The sequence below is a fragment of the Apteryx mantelli genome, chromosome 8 (assembly GCF_036417845.1).
Source record: "Apteryx mantelli isolate bAptMan1 chromosome 8, bAptMan1.hap1, whole genome shotgun sequence".
In the NCBI taxonomy this organism is placed as follows: Eukaryota; Metazoa; Chordata; class Aves; order Apterygiformes; family Apterygidae; genus Apteryx; species Apteryx mantelli.
Genome location: NC_089985.1, coordinates 23426614 through 23441346, shown reverse-complemented (window position 1 = coordinate 23441346; position 14733 = coordinate 23426614). Strand labels below are relative to the sequence as shown.

Genomic DNA, 14733 nt, shown 5'->3' with positions numbered 1-14733 from the left:
TTCACTGTACACATTGGGTTGGGTTAATATTTATATTCTGCATTTCCATGAATTAGGAAATGTGTATTAAAATCGTCAGCATCTTGATTGCCTGAAATACTGTTGCAAATATTCATACCATATGACAAAGTAAAACATTGCAAACCTTACACAAATACTGCTGTGTGTGTGTATATATATATATATATATATATATAAAAAACATGCTCTCTAGCCTTTCTTCTCTTAAAAAAGAAGAAAAAACACATGCAGAAGAACTGTTAATGATACAGGAAACAATTTAGTTGCATTCTCACAACACTTTTTTTTAATAAAAAAAGCCTCACATAGTTGAGACTGAAGTTATAGATGTGGTTTTCAAGCCAATTATATAGCATCCCATGGACCCAGTTTACTGCTTGCGTCAAAAAGGTAATAGCATTGTAATATCCAAAGAATAAATTAACACTAGTCAATCAATGGCACACGTGGGAGAGGTGGCTGATCAATCTGCCTGTTACCATGTTTCCTGACAACCTAGAATCCTAATTCAGGCCTCAAACATGGTTTCACTATGTATATATTCTATTAGACAAATTCACCTAATTGATTTCTGCTAAAGTCTTTAAAAAGAAGTACTTATTTACTCTCATATTCCCAGTTTTTTCCTGCAACATCAACTAACAGTAGTCAGGAACACCATGGCTAGCATTCACCAGCTTCTCTTTCATTTGATATTCACTAGTTCTCCAAGCCTTTATTATATCAAGATTATAATTACATCATGCAACTCTTCAACAGTCAGAAACCTTTCTGTAGTACCATTTAGTAAATATGTTCTTTAAAACAGTGGTCATCAGGCTCTAACGTGCCAAGATTTTGATGGTCCTAATGTGCCTACAAAAAAATTTAAAACAGCAAATTCACATATATAACCTAACAACGTAACATACAATTTAAGGAGGCTACTACTCCATTAAAAACATTGTACTGATCCCCTTAAGGCTGAAACCTTTGCTCCAAGTCATATGAAGTCACACAAAGGATACTCCAATCATTCACCAAATTGTACTGAGTTCTATTAACTTTCGAGAACAATTCCAGTTTTAATCACCTTGAAGCCTAGTGTGGTTTGTCATGTGCCACGTGCATTGTCCCACTATGCTAGCAGACAAGACAAACCAAGATATTTTTGCAGATGCTGTCCATCTAAAGATGGTCCCTTACCAAACAAATTCCCCTTAGTCTGACATACCAAGTGTAGCAACCTTCAGAAAAGGGAGTTCTTCTTTGAATGGGAAGAGAATCTAAAAATGGTGCTTTCATACAGGATGACTGAGAGCTCCTCAAAGCTACAACAGAGGTATTCTGTTGCCGCAACAGAGAAAGAACACTGAAGGACTACAGTAAACACTTTAAAGTGGAACTTCTAAGCATTTTCTTTGATTCTTTGTTCTCTTAGACCTCAGTTTTGAGAGCATCTCTGTATTTGAGGTTAAGTGTCAAGGTATGTGTATATACGCTTGAAGGATTGTCACCCTGGCTAACAAAAAAAGTGTGAAGAATCTCAGATTAATCAGTTAAAAAAACCCAGCTCTTGCAAAGTTAGTTTGCTTATGCATTAGATTCGCAGATTTAGAAATGTTATTGAATAAAATACAATTCAGTCATTTGACCAGAATAAGTATTATAATCAGTTTCCAAAAAACTACACATACTGAAGGACACAAATATTTACTAATATCTACCAAATATTTTACTCCTTTCTACAAATTTTACTTTTCTGCTTGTCCCTCAAGCTGTAGCTTAACATTGCTTCTAGCCAATTTCCTCCCAGAAAGCAACCAGAATTAGCAACTAAATACATTAGGGTAAAAATAAACAAATGCACTAAAGTATATAAATACAGTTTACTGAAAGCCTTAGATCCATATTGCAAAAGTGAAAAACAACTTAGTCACATGTTTTCAAATACTTACTGTGCCATAATTAAGATGAATTTTTGAATGTAACTGATTGAATGGGGGGAAAAAAGTATGGGGAAAAAATGCTATATAGGGAGTGAAACTGATAAGATTAAAAGGCTCAAATATCTGACAACATAAAAAACATACCATTCCATGCAGCCTCTGGTTTTATATACTGGAAAACCAAACATTTTCTATGCGCAATTCTTCTTTGTTTAAAGAGACTACATAAATTTCTATGTCACAGTCTACAGGCTGGAATCACAATGCCTATCTCCTTTTTACTGAGTTGTGTGTGGTCCTCTCTCAGAGGAGACTTTTTTACTATGTCTGCAAGTAGTCTGCTGTTAAATCTACATATAATCAAAAATACCTCAAAAAGAACAGAGATGTAAAACCAACATCTAGGTAACATCACTCTACAAAGCCCTTGCAGAAGGTAGACATCTAACAAATAATAAAGCTATTAGTTTTTGACACTCATTTTAACCACATTCAATAGTTTTGCTCTTTTATAAAGAAAATCACAGTAAGCCATTTTCTCTCATACCATCCTATTAGTTACAGGAGCACTATCAACTTGCAGCAACAGCAATCTGCTACTACAAGATTGGCCCCATCTGCCAGTCTGAAGAAACTGAACTGAAGAAAAAATACACAGCTAGTATAGCATAAGATACTGGTGAGTCAGAATTATTGTGATGATACAGAATTATACTGCTTAAATGATATTTCAAAAAAATATCAAGAACATGTTATGATGTTCTCAAGCAGGCATCTAATACTAAACTGGAAAATCGTGAAAATTCAGTCACAGCAATAATGCATCAAAAAAACTCAAGAATTTCAAATCTTCATTAGCACACCTTGCAGTAGAACCCGTTATAACTACCTAGTACCCAAACATTAAGCTTTTTTTTTTTTTTTAGAACAAAACTGTAAAAGTAAAAATAAATCAAAATTTACTGCAAAACAATATAGATTAGACAGGATAGGTATTTTAAGAACAAAATTCAAAAGACAAGTAAAGTTTGTTCAGACAGAAGAAGATTTGGTGGCGGCTCTTGGCTGCTTTTCAAGTTGGAAACTATTACAAAAAGACTGAATGTCCACAGTCATTCTACGACAACATCTTACCTGGTGTCCCAAACAGAGCCCAACCCTAGTACTGTACTTCAGTCCCAAATACACAGCAATTGCCTCATTAGGACTCGAAGATTACTTTTAAGGAAAATTAGCAAACAAACTTGACAGCTATGGAGCCTGAAATAACATGAGGACCACTACCAACGTCCAAAAGGAAATCACATCCTTCACTGCTTGAACCCTACAGCAGGCTACACATTCCTGACCCCCCCACCGAACATCACTTCGTTGCTAACTGAATAACCTCCAGAGGTCACAGGAAATGAAATAACATTAAGGAAAGCCTGCATGAAAAGCTAGAATTCACTAAATCACTTCTGCCTTTACCTTGTGAGCAGATAGCTTCTGGTTTTTGTTGCATGTGCATGCATTTACATTTCACATACATATGTAAAAAACGAGCTAAGCAAGACAAGTGCCCCCTACACTATTACTAAGTCTCCTTCCTAATTGCCAGTACCCATTTATTCTAATCACCACTCCTTTCAGGAGGCAACAAGGCATACTTTAGCTATAGACATTTAATCAGACAGGACTACAGTGAAAGCAAAATAGCGTTCCCCATTTAAATCAATCCAAAATTTAGCAACAGATAATGTTGGTACAAATAGGTAAGACAAGGCATGCCAAGGCAATTCAGTGTGCCATCTATAAACTAAAGTGACTTATATTCAAGAACTCCAGAGCACACATCTAACAATTCAAAATTATATGATGCTAAAATAAATTGCAAAGAGTAGATATAACTATTTTTTACTCAGGCCTTGGAAAACTGAACTAGAGTGTGTAATCAAGGCAAATATAGGCTGTTTCAGAAAAGAACGTTCATAAAGTAAGATTTGCTTCCTTCATTGTCCAGCTTCCCTGATTACCAGCTGAAAGGTTTTTTTTTTTTCCTTTTAAGCAAGAATTTGACATTTAAAATGTTACATAAGATATTCAATTCTACTGTTGCAGAATTGCCTGTTCCTTAACAAAACAACTCCCCCCCCCCCCCCGAATAGCCAAGCTCAGGAAGTCCCCACGCCTCAGCGTGCGGGGAGCCGCAGGGAGGAAGCCAGCGGCTCTGCTCCAGCCTTCGTCTCCAAACATCTGCTGCAGGGCTGGGCAGCCCCTCGGGGACACGCGCCACAGCTGCTCTCGGGCCGGTTTATCAAATTCAGGTAATGCTGATTCATAATACTGAGTGTTTTCTTCCTGACCATGTCTCTCTCTCTCTCACTGGCCTTCCATATTTCCTCTCCTTACTCTTCTTACTTGAAACAGAATTAATACCAAAGTATTTAGGAATAAGCCTGAAATCTTGATCTCCATGTATGTAAACAGAGCTGTACAGCCATGATCAAAGCAGAAACAACAGAGGAAAAGAGCACAAGAGAAAAACAGGTACTATCCACCAGCAAAGCAAACAAGATACAGTTACCTTCTCTGTTAACCCCATAAAATAAAGCCAACATGTGTGCGTGCACAAAAAAAAGTCTAGAATTTCTTGACAAGTCAAGAAGTCAAACTAAGTCAAACATTGAATATTTGGGGGTCTTCCCTGTATGAGCACAACTCCTTTCTAAGCCTTTTATATATGACCTTGGAAAGAATGAGCCATCCCGGGAGGACATGAAATAACATGTTTTAGTACTAGGTGATGCTGGAAATTCAAAACAGCACGCCGATGTCCCATTTTCCTGTGAAACTGCTCCCCGATTAGCAGTGCAGAAAATTAGCAGGAAGCATAGGCAAAGACACACGACACTGAAAATGAGATTTGAAATAAATACCGGTAACTAGCCAGAGCGCTAACACCAACTTTTTGTCCCCGTCACGTAACGAAGCCCACACGGATGCAGCGCAGGCCGCCGGCGCACGAGACCCCCGAGGGCGCGTCTGGGAACCGCGGGGCGTTTTAAGAAGGGAAAACCCCAGCGCTCTCGGTTTAACGCGACTCCCCGCGAGCAAGACGCCGCCCAGCCGGGCCGGCGGCTCCGGGAGCCGGGCGGGCCCGCGCCCTCCCGCCGCGACCCCAGGGGCCACCGGCGGCAGCGGGGCTTCGCCGCCGGGCCGCGCCGGGACATCCGCGGGGAGCCGCCGCGGGCAGCGCCCGGGCCCGCCGCCCGCCCGCGCCTCACCTTGGGAGCGTTGGCCGGGGGAGGGAGGTGCGAGCATCGGTTTCGCGGCAGCCCGCCGCCGCCGCCGGCCCCCGCGGCGCTGCGCTCCGGCCCGGCCGCCCGCGCCCCCTCCCCCGCCGCGGCTCGCCACCGGCCCCGGCCGCCGGGCCACGTCCGCGCCAGCCGCGCCGCGCAGGCGCAGAGCCCCGCGCCGCCGCCGCGCCCGCGCCGCCCCTCCCCCGCCGCCACGGGCGGGCCGGGCCGGGCCCGGGGAGCCCCGCGGGCTGCGCTCGCTCGCCCGCTCGCTCCCTCAGGGCAGGGCGCGGCGGGGCGCCGGGCCCAGCACGTTATCGCTGCTCTCGCGGCCCAAACCGGCGCGGAGACCCGCCGCCAGCCCCGCTTCGTGCCCGTCCCCCTCAAGGGGGGGCTGCTGCGGTGCGGCGCCCGCGCGGCGGCGGCGCTTGACAACGCCTCCTCCAGCCGCGCCCTCGCTGCGGGCGCTAGACGCGCCCGGCCCGAAGCCTGCCCCGCCACACGGGCGGCGGAGGCGGCCCGGAACGGCCCCCAAAGGGGCCCGTTTGCCACCGTGTTCCCACGGCGAGGGGCAGAGGCGCCGGGACAACAGGGGCCCCCGCCCGCCGGGCGCCCGAGCAAACGCGGCGTCGGGACGGAGACAGCGGCAGAGGGGGAACACGAACGTGCCGCTTCCTGCCCGCAAGCGCCGCCTGCGAGAGGCGCGTTACTGCCGCGCCGCTAGCCTCAGCTGTTACCTCGACAAGGTCTGAGCCTCTAGGGAGAGCAGCTACTGTCTCCACAAACATTGTCACCGAAGGGACAGGGCAGATTTCCCCCGAATTTGTAGCCGCCTCGGGGGTGTGGTCGCGGCGCAGCCGGCTCCTCTCCGCCCCTCCGCGCCGCGGCCGGGGGGGGGGGGGGGCAAGAGGCCGGTTTTGTGATGCTGAGCTGGTTTAGGAGCAAAAAGCCTCCCTACGGAGAGGAGCAAGAAATCGACTTTTTTTTTGTTCCTTGTTCAACAGCAAGACTATGGAGTCTTGCTTCTGACACCATTAAGCACAGGTGTTTCACATCAAAGTAAACAATTCCCCAGCAGAATTGGAGAGCATGCATTTATCTGATGGAGATTAGCTAAGAAACTGTGCTCTGCTATGGTTATTTCTGTGCAAAAAGGGAAAAGTTGGTAGAATTTTGAACTTTCTAAAATTCAGACTTAGAGGGGGGTAAATAATTTCTGAAGCTAGCAGGTAGGTATAGAATCACATCAATACTTTGCAGATATAGGAAAGCATTGATTATTTTGTTCCTTCTCTTTTCTGGCTATTCATAGCAAATTAATGATTTTTAAATATTGTTCTGTGTGTAACAAGTAGTGGGTTGGTTTTCTTTTTTTAGTAAAGTGAATGAGGACAATCAAACAAGTGTGTCAGGAACAAAGATGCTGTTTTGTGCATTTTCTTCCAATCATGCTAAGAAATTTGACAGCACTGGACCTGTTTGTCCCAGTATATATGCAATTAGTTGTAATATAGCTTTTTTTTTTTTTAACCAGGCATCAATTTATCTGAGCATTTATAATTAATTTTCAGAACACCATTCAGCTGGGTTTTAGTTGCTTTGATTTTTCCATTATTTACTGTTCGATTAAGTTTCCCAATAAAGTGAAGAGTACTATTGTCCTATCACATTTCCATAATTGGTGATATTTTTCGGATCAAATCCATTGATTTTTCTGTTGTGAAAGCCCCTTTGCTGGCATATTCCTCGTTGTTAACCGCTTTGGTAGTTGAAGAAGGAAGAATTGGAATCGATGACACGTTGCGTGTAGGAGGAAATGAGGCACTAAATCAGTTTTTCTCCAGCGTTTCATTTCTGTCTCTGCTAAGGCTGCTGCCGGCATGCTGAACGAGCCAGCTCCTCTTTTTAAACTGCACGGGGCTCTTTCCGTGTCCCCGCTCGCTCCCGACAGACCGGCTGTTCGGTACGCGGCGGCGGCGCGCGCGCCGGGTGGCCCAGGCCGCGAGCTCCCCGGCGCCGGTAAAGCGCCCGGAGGGCGGGCGGCGCTGCGAGCGGTCCCCCCGGCCGGCAGGGGGCGGCGGGGGGCGGCGGCCGCGCCGCCCCGCCTCGCCGCGCCGCGCCGCGCCGCCTGGGCTAGGAGCTGCGGCTGCGCAGCGGGCGCGGCCTTTTCCCCCCTGCTGCGGCGGCAGGCGTTGTGCGGAGCGGGCCCCGGCCTAGGCCTAGACCGGACAGTACCTGGCACGATGGTCAGTACCGGCCTCCGCGGGCCCCGGGCGCCGGGCCGCGCGCCGCCCGCCGCCCCGCGCCCGCCGCGCGCCGCCGCCCGCCCGGATGGAGCCCGATTGGCGCCGGCCGGGCCGCGGCCGGCTGCGGCGCCTCCAGCGTGGCCTAATGGCTGCCGGCAGCGGCGGGGCGGCCCGGCGGGGCCCCCGCGCGGCGCGGAGCCGGCGCCCGGGCCCGGTTTGGCGGGGCCCCCGGTGTCGCCGGGGAGCGGCCCTTCTGGTGGGGTGGCAGCGGGAGCGCGGTCGGCAGCGCAGCTCTCCGGGGAGCCGCCTCGCGGGCGGCAGCGCCGGGAAACGGCCCCGCTCGTGACTTGGGGCTCTGCAGATTAACGTTTAGTTAACCGGCGCCGCTGCTGGTTTTCTCCCGAAACCGTCTGAAATTGTGGGGAAAAATGTGCCTTGTTTCCTGTGGGAAGGCTGCAAGCTCTATTTTTCTACTTATTGTGGCTTTTATGTTTGAATATGTGAGAAAATTAGTTATTTATGTTCTCGCTATAGTTTTATTCATAGCTGACTTAATTTCGTTAGAAGGGCCATTGGTTTACTTGGTTATATGTTAATAACATCTAGTTATATTTCTTGTTCAAGGGGTTTGTGAAAGTTGTCAAGAATAAGGCCTACTTCAAGCGATACCAAGTGAAATTCAGGAGAAGAAGAGGTATAGTTAAATCTTCTGTAACATTATAAGACACTGATGGATGTTTCTACTTTTCTTACACATTTTCAACACTATAACTGTTGTTTTTCAGAGGGAAAAACTGATTACTATGCCCGTAAGCGTTTGGTGATTCAAGATAAAAACAAGTACAACACCCCTAAATATAGGATGATTGTGCGTGTTACCAATAGAGACATCATTTGCCAGGTAAGGTCTGCAGTGTTTGGCCACTTGGTTACTAACCTTCCTAAAGTGAAATAAGCAGAGCTTTAATGAAGGGGAGGGTGGGGTGGAGAGAGCTCTGGGCTTTTAGGCCTGATCTAAGCAGCTTTTATATTGTAGCATGGTTTGTCAGAGCAGAACAGTTCTTAACATTGACACAACTTCTGTAATAGAGTGTATTAATAATACAAATCACTAGTGTCAGCATTCTTGAGCAAGGTTATTTGTAGTATAAGATTTTACTCTTGTAATGATGCTGAGATATGTAGAAGGTTTTAGGGAGGAAAAATCTCTCTGTCTTCCCTACTGTCTTTAAACTTAAAATGCTTTGAGAAGAGGGCTTTTTTTACTTGTCTGAAGATGGCTAAGTTGACTGCGTGAGCTGTCAACATGCATTTACTATTACATAATCTCAAAAGGTGCCTTCTTTTTCCAGAGGCTTTTATGATGATGTTATGGGGCTCTTATGAAGCAGATATGTCTTATGATAGTTTTCCTGTGAGATTAGAGGAGACTGATAAATAAGCGTAGTAGGCATCTCTTTATGGGTATTAAGTATTCAGTTGTCTGTTGCAGCATCTGATACAGTTCCTTACTGTGGTTCACTTTCTCAGATTATTTTCAGAATGTTTTGATCAATTTTGAAGCTGAAGATTTAAGTTTGTTCTATCATAAATATGTTTTGTTAAGCTTAAAGAAAACTAAAGCATTTATTTGTAGTTTCTTTCTTCATGGAATAATCTGTAGATAACAGTAAAGAAAAGAATGACATTTTTACAGTCAGTTCAGACTAAACTATATGACCTTGAAGAGGCTATTCCATCTTTCAAACTCAAAATACAAATCAGTAATGGCAGGTGCTTATATCTGACTGATAGTCCCTTTCCAGTATGTAGGAACTCTGCAAGGAGGGGGGCAGCTTTTGGATGCAGAGGAGGTGTGGGAATGAAAGGGAGAAGGTTCTGCATGTGAAAGGAACAATAGAAACAGATCTGATATTGCTGCTGTCTCATAGGAGACCCCTGAGATTGACAGTCTCAGATCTGTTAATAGAAATCTTTCCATAAGGTTAGTAGCAGTATTATCACAAATGTTATATTAGATGCTTTTGCTTATTTCAGAGGTGTGTTGTATGTTGTGTTACATGAGAATTATATGTAGAAAGTGGGACAGAGTCCACCCATACCTGTAGTAATCCTTTGAAAGGTTGCTTTTGTAGGCAGTTTTGTGGCCTCTTGATATAGGTGGAGAGGTAAATAAACTTAAGTTCTTGCTGACATTTACTTCCCCTGGTCTGATTTGAATTCTTTTCTCCTGTAATTGAGGTCTACAAGAAATGCCTTGAAAAAAGGAAAAAAAAGAAAACTTGTGAGCTAGGGTGTGAAGATTGGCAGTTTGTTGGACATATGTATACAGAATTCCTATTGGCTTAAGCAGATGTCAAAAAAAAAAAAAAGGAAAATTGAGCCCAAAATTGGTGTGGGAACCTAATGCTTGTTTTGTTGTCAGATTGCCTACGCAAGGATCGAAGGTGACATGATTGTTTGTGCTGCTTATGCCCATGAGCTGCCAAAATATGGTGTGAAGGTTGGTCTGACCAATTATGCAGCAGCATATTGTACAGGTCTGCTGTTGGCACGCAGGGTAGGTATCTGTGAGATTGTCTAGGAATAATTGCTGTTTTTTGGTTTTCTTACAAAAGGGAAAGCCTGCTTTCTTAAATGGCTTGTTTGTATAGATAACTGACTTTGTCAACTTCTCTGAATACTAACTTTTGCTCTTTATTGTATAGATTTGATGGCCTTTTATGATGTAAGGTCACAGTGAGAAGTGTAACAACATGCAGAGTTTCAACTCCAGCAGCTAGTTCTTAAGTCTCCGCACTTGGGTTTAGCAGAGGGAGGGAAGGAGGGAGTCGGGATAAAAGCGTAAGAAATATACCTTACAGAGTTTGAAAAATGTGTAAGCAGGATGCATCCGTTTTCCACGTGAGCTCATGAGTAAGTTTAAGCATACTTGTGTACCTGCTGGAACAAGATGTTGAAACATAAACAGACACGCTTACTATGATTATTGTTATAAATTTTGTCATTAGTATGGAGTGCATAATTTTTGTAAAGGAAATTTTTAAAGCATGAAGATTTTACTGAAAATTTGTGTTCTGTGCTGGTGGTAGTTCTTCATTTCTTTAATAAAGGGAAAGAATTTCGGAAGATGTGATTTTTGTTTTGTTTTGTCGTCCCCCCCTCCCCCCCCAGCTTCTGAATAAATTTGGCCTTGATAAGATCTATGAAGGCCAAGTTGAAGTGACTGGTGATGAATACAATGTGGAAAGTGTGGATGGAAAGCCTGGTGCTTTCACATGCTACCTGGATGCAGGTCTTGCCAGAACTACCACTGGAAACAAAGTCTTTGGTGCTCTGAAAGGTGCAGTGGATGGTGGTCTATCCATCCCTCACAGGTAATTCAGTCTGTTTTGAAAAATCCCTTTAGAGTTACCTGAAACTTTTCTTTATGTGACAGTGTATTTATATTGTTACTTTATGTTGAAATAATTTTGTTACAGACATGGTAGTGATTATTTAGCCTAGGTTCTGTTTCTGTTAGGAATCTTGGACTATCAAGAGATGCTGTTAAACTTCTGAAACTGAATAAAACAGCCACATTGTTGCTTTTATTTTAAAACTGTCCAGCGACTGAATACATTTAAGCAAAGATCTTTTAATATTCATGCTGAATCTTTAGCAAAATGTATATATATATATTAATTTCACTTTGAAAAACTCTACATACCAGGTGCAAAGCAACTATTGGCATTTCCCGCAGTTGTAAAAACAATTGTAAGTCTGAGCAGTCTACCTGCACTTCAAATTTCCATGTGGAAGTTTTGACAGTTCCTGTCATGGGCTATGAATGACAGAGTCAAGATTTCTGGCAGCATTATCTAACATTGATATTACAGTTGGCTGCTGCTTTCTGATAGCCACAGTGGAAAAAAATTCTGAGAGTTGTTGTGTAGTTTCATATTCTCTTTCATGTTATCCTATACTTTCTTGACTCGCTGTCCGCTTTGCTGACTTGGCTGCTATGTGATGATACCCCAATGACTGAGCATTCTGTAGTTGGTCCTCGGTTTGTACATGATGTACTGCATTGTTTCAAGACGGGACTGATAGCAGCTGAGATGAACTTAAAACTTCGATTTCTCAATTTCCTTATTCTTTCCGTTTTTAATTAGAATTTTTTAACTATAACTGCTGTTTCACAGTACCAAGCGTTTCCCTGGTTATGACTCTGAAAGCAAAGAATTCAATGCAGAGGTTCACCGCAAGCATATCATGGGCCAAAATGTTGCAGATTATATGCGTTACCTGATGGAAGAGGATGAAGATGCTTACAAAAAACAGTTCTCCCAGTACATAAAGAACAATGTAACGCCTGATGGGGTAAGACTTGCCGGGCTGGCTCTTTTCCTTGTGTGTTAGTAGAGATGCTAATAACAGTCTTGCTTAGGGACTTCTCTAGTAATGCAAATAATCTTGATATGTAAAATAGTAATGTGATTCACATTGTATGCATCCATGCAAAGAAAAATATGCTTCCCATCCATAAGGGTTCTGTAGCATATCACAGGGCTCTTGAAAGTGAGATTTTTTTTTTTCCTGTTTTGAAGCCTAACATTCTGCCTGTAAATCTGAGCTTATATAATTGCACCCTAAGACAGGCAATGTACATTTTTTTGATACTATGGAAACTAGCTCAAAAAGTTTCTGTGCTTGGCTACCCACTCATTCCTAATCCTGTGCCACAGCCTGTTCTTTCCTCAGCTGTAGTGCTTTTAACTGTGAGGATGTGTTCTACACTGGATTGGTTTTATGGGTTGCATGACCCTCTAGGTAGTTCTAGGTGTCAGGTAAATACAGAAAAACCCAAGATGGCTCTATTGCATAAACAATTTTCTCATGAAACCACATACTGAGTATAGTACACCTGACTTCAGTACTACATTCAGTTTTTGAATAGTTTGCATAAAACACTTTCTAAAAGAAGTGTAACATGACCAACCTTCCTCTTTCTCAGTGTAAAAGCAAACTTCTTTTAAATGGTTTATCTTGTTGTCTATAACACTCCTGCCTGGTTCCCCCATTAGCAGTCCTGAAGCTTGGAACAAGCATTCTCATGTCCCTTTTTAGGCTATGGAGAACTAACTTCTTTCCTTATCCCTTTATGGCTTTTTTTTTTTTTTTAACTTATCTGCTATTGGGTTGTAATTTAATCTTTATTAAAAAAGAATTAACACTGCATTGTAAATGCCACTTTCATGTATTTTACTAAACAAACAATACTTGTTGCCTGTATTGCAGTTAAGTGTGTCTAGGGTTTATGTCAATAGCAAGAAACTTACTGTTTGTACATCTACAAAATCTGGGGTTCTTAAACATTCTTAAAACCATAGTTGTCTTTGGGACAGAGCAGCAGACAGACTGGGATCCTCTGGTAGGTTCTGCTGTTGATCTCTGGGCAGATCGCTTCCATTTTCTTATTATAAATGTTAAAATAATACTTTCTAAAGCTCTATGGCCTGCTGCCCAAAATTTCGTATGTGCTAGTACTCTATGAGCTGTCAGAAGTGATTGCTTGAGCGTAGCCTCTTCTAATGTATTTCTGTTGTTGCCACGTGCCTGCAGCCCTGGGGACGATGCAGAGACTGTCCTGATTCTTGTGAGACTTGTTTAATCTGTAGCTGTTTTCACAATTTCTTCCCCTCTTCCCCTCTTAGTAAGCAGCTCTGTAATGTGCACTAGTAGGATCTGATAAGTGGTAAGATTGCATAGCTATAGACAGGGCGTGTGAAATAACTTTGGTTTAATGTGGGTGGGGCTGAGTCTTCCAAGAGATTAGCTATATAACAAAGGAAAAGTTAAGTATTTTATTCTAGGCAGAAGTAGAATAACTTTCTATACAGCCTTTTAATTTAAATGTAGGGAAACTAGGGCATTGAAAACAGGCTTCAGAAGAAATAGTATTTCAACTGCAAGATGCTAGACTCTACTTAACAGACTTTAAGTAGTCTGTAGTTACTCCTAGGGCCTTGGTTCCGTATCTGTAAAATAAGAATAAAAATACCTTTTTATGGTTGTGTCTCTAAGCTGTGCAGTTCTTACATATGTAAGTATGTTGTGACAGTGATCTGTGTGAAGAAAAGGTTTTAGAGTCAACCAGCCACAATTACAGGCTGTATTGTGCTGAAACCTGTATTACAATCTGTATTGTAATGAAACGTGTTCCTAGTGAACACTCTGGTAAAGGCATCTTGTTTCTTGCTGCAATCCTACAGCTAGACTGCTATGAGAACTTATCAGCTGCTTTTTTTTGTTTGTTTTAGATGGAAGAAATGTATAAAAAGGCCCACACTGCTATACGGGATAATCCAGTCCATGAAAAGAAACCCAAGAGAGAAGTCAAGAAAAAGAGGTAAAACTTTTTTTTCTTTAAGATGAGCATGACTTCTCTGTTGAAGTGATTTTAGATGAGTTAAGTCATTCATACTGCAGTTAAGTGTCAAAACTCATGTGTATTTCAGATCAGATTAAGATGTAACTGTTTTGATAACTCCATGTCAGGAGTTAAGCAATGAGAAACTAAAATTTAAGAGTCATTAACTATCCTGAAAACAAAAGAAAAAACTAGAGCATGTCAGTGGCCTGAATAACTGGAATGTTGTTTTAAGGATGTATTTTCAGATCTTAGGATTTAAACTTCTGCAGTCTAAACATTCCTTGTGGCCTAGCTACCACCTTAAATCAAGCATGTTGCAGGAAGTAGGAATATGTTTTAGGCATAGTATGCTTAATCACAGTCCTGGTGTACTGCTTTTTTGACAGCCTTTTTTGCTTATTTTACTTTGGATATCTTATACTGTACTTACATTGCAGATGGAACTGTTCCAAGATGTCCCTTGCCCAGAAGAAAGATCGTGTTGCTCAGAAGAAGGCTAGCTTCCTCCGAGCCCAGGAGCATGCAGCCGATAGTTAAGATGACTTCCACAATTTTCTATCAAGCTTTGGAAAAAGTGACAATAAATTTATTGAGTAAGCAACTGTGTAAGACTGGCTTATTAATATATCTTATAAAAGTTTCCTGTATCTTTATAAGCCTGTTACTCTGTAGCCTTAAATATTTTTTCTTCAGAGGACTCTATGAATTGAACTGCTGTTGCACAGAAGAGAAGATGGGCAAAGACTCTAAAAACAAGGCTGCCACATTAGAATTTTATTCCCCTAACAAGGGGAAATCAGTTTGGTTAATTTTCAGTGTGACTAATATCAAAACTACTAGATACA

At 42.8% G+C, this 14733-nt stretch overlaps 2 protein-coding genes and 1 non-coding gene across 13 annotated transcripts in view; 2 read left to right on the top strand and 1 right to left on the bottom strand.

Annotated features, from left to right (window-relative positions):
• The window catches only part of EVI5 (ecotropic viral integration site 5), a 122786-nt gene that overhangs the window by 85124 nt on the left and 22929 nt on the right, over nt 1-14733 (bottom strand). For 8 of the 11 annotated variants that reach the window (XM_013961354.2, XM_013961355.2, XM_013961358.2 and 5 more), the window contains exon 1: nt 5965-6044. The exons of 1 other annotated variant lie outside the window; for it this stretch is intronic. In XM_013961354.2, coding sequence (XP_013816808.1) covers nt 5965-6015 — 51 coding nt within the window. In that variant the 5' untranslated portion in view covers nt 6016-6044. Of the gene's footprint in view, nt 1-5215; nt 5310-5964; nt 6045-9575; nt 9651-14733 lie in introns of those variants that run through there. 2 more of the 11 variants (XM_067300924.1, XM_067300925.1) reach the window with 2 other exon arrangements.
• Nucleotides 7372-14489, top strand: RPL5 (ribosomal protein L5). Its single transcript, XM_067300929.1, has 8 exons — nt 7372-7473; nt 8098-8167; nt 8259-8374; nt 9899-10033; nt 10648-10850; nt 11658-11835; nt 13776-13864; nt 14326-14489. Exons 1-8 carry the CDS (start codon nt 7471-7473, stop codon nt 14423-14425), a joined length of 894 nt encoding a protein of 297 aa, XP_067157030.1. The 5' UTR covers nt 7372-7470; the 3' UTR covers nt 14426-14489.
• Nucleotides 11474-11569, top strand: LOC136992579 (small nucleolar RNA SNORD21). The gene has a single exon (XR_010884940.1). It is a non-coding gene; the product is annotated as a small nucleolar RNA SNORD21 (small nucleolar RNA).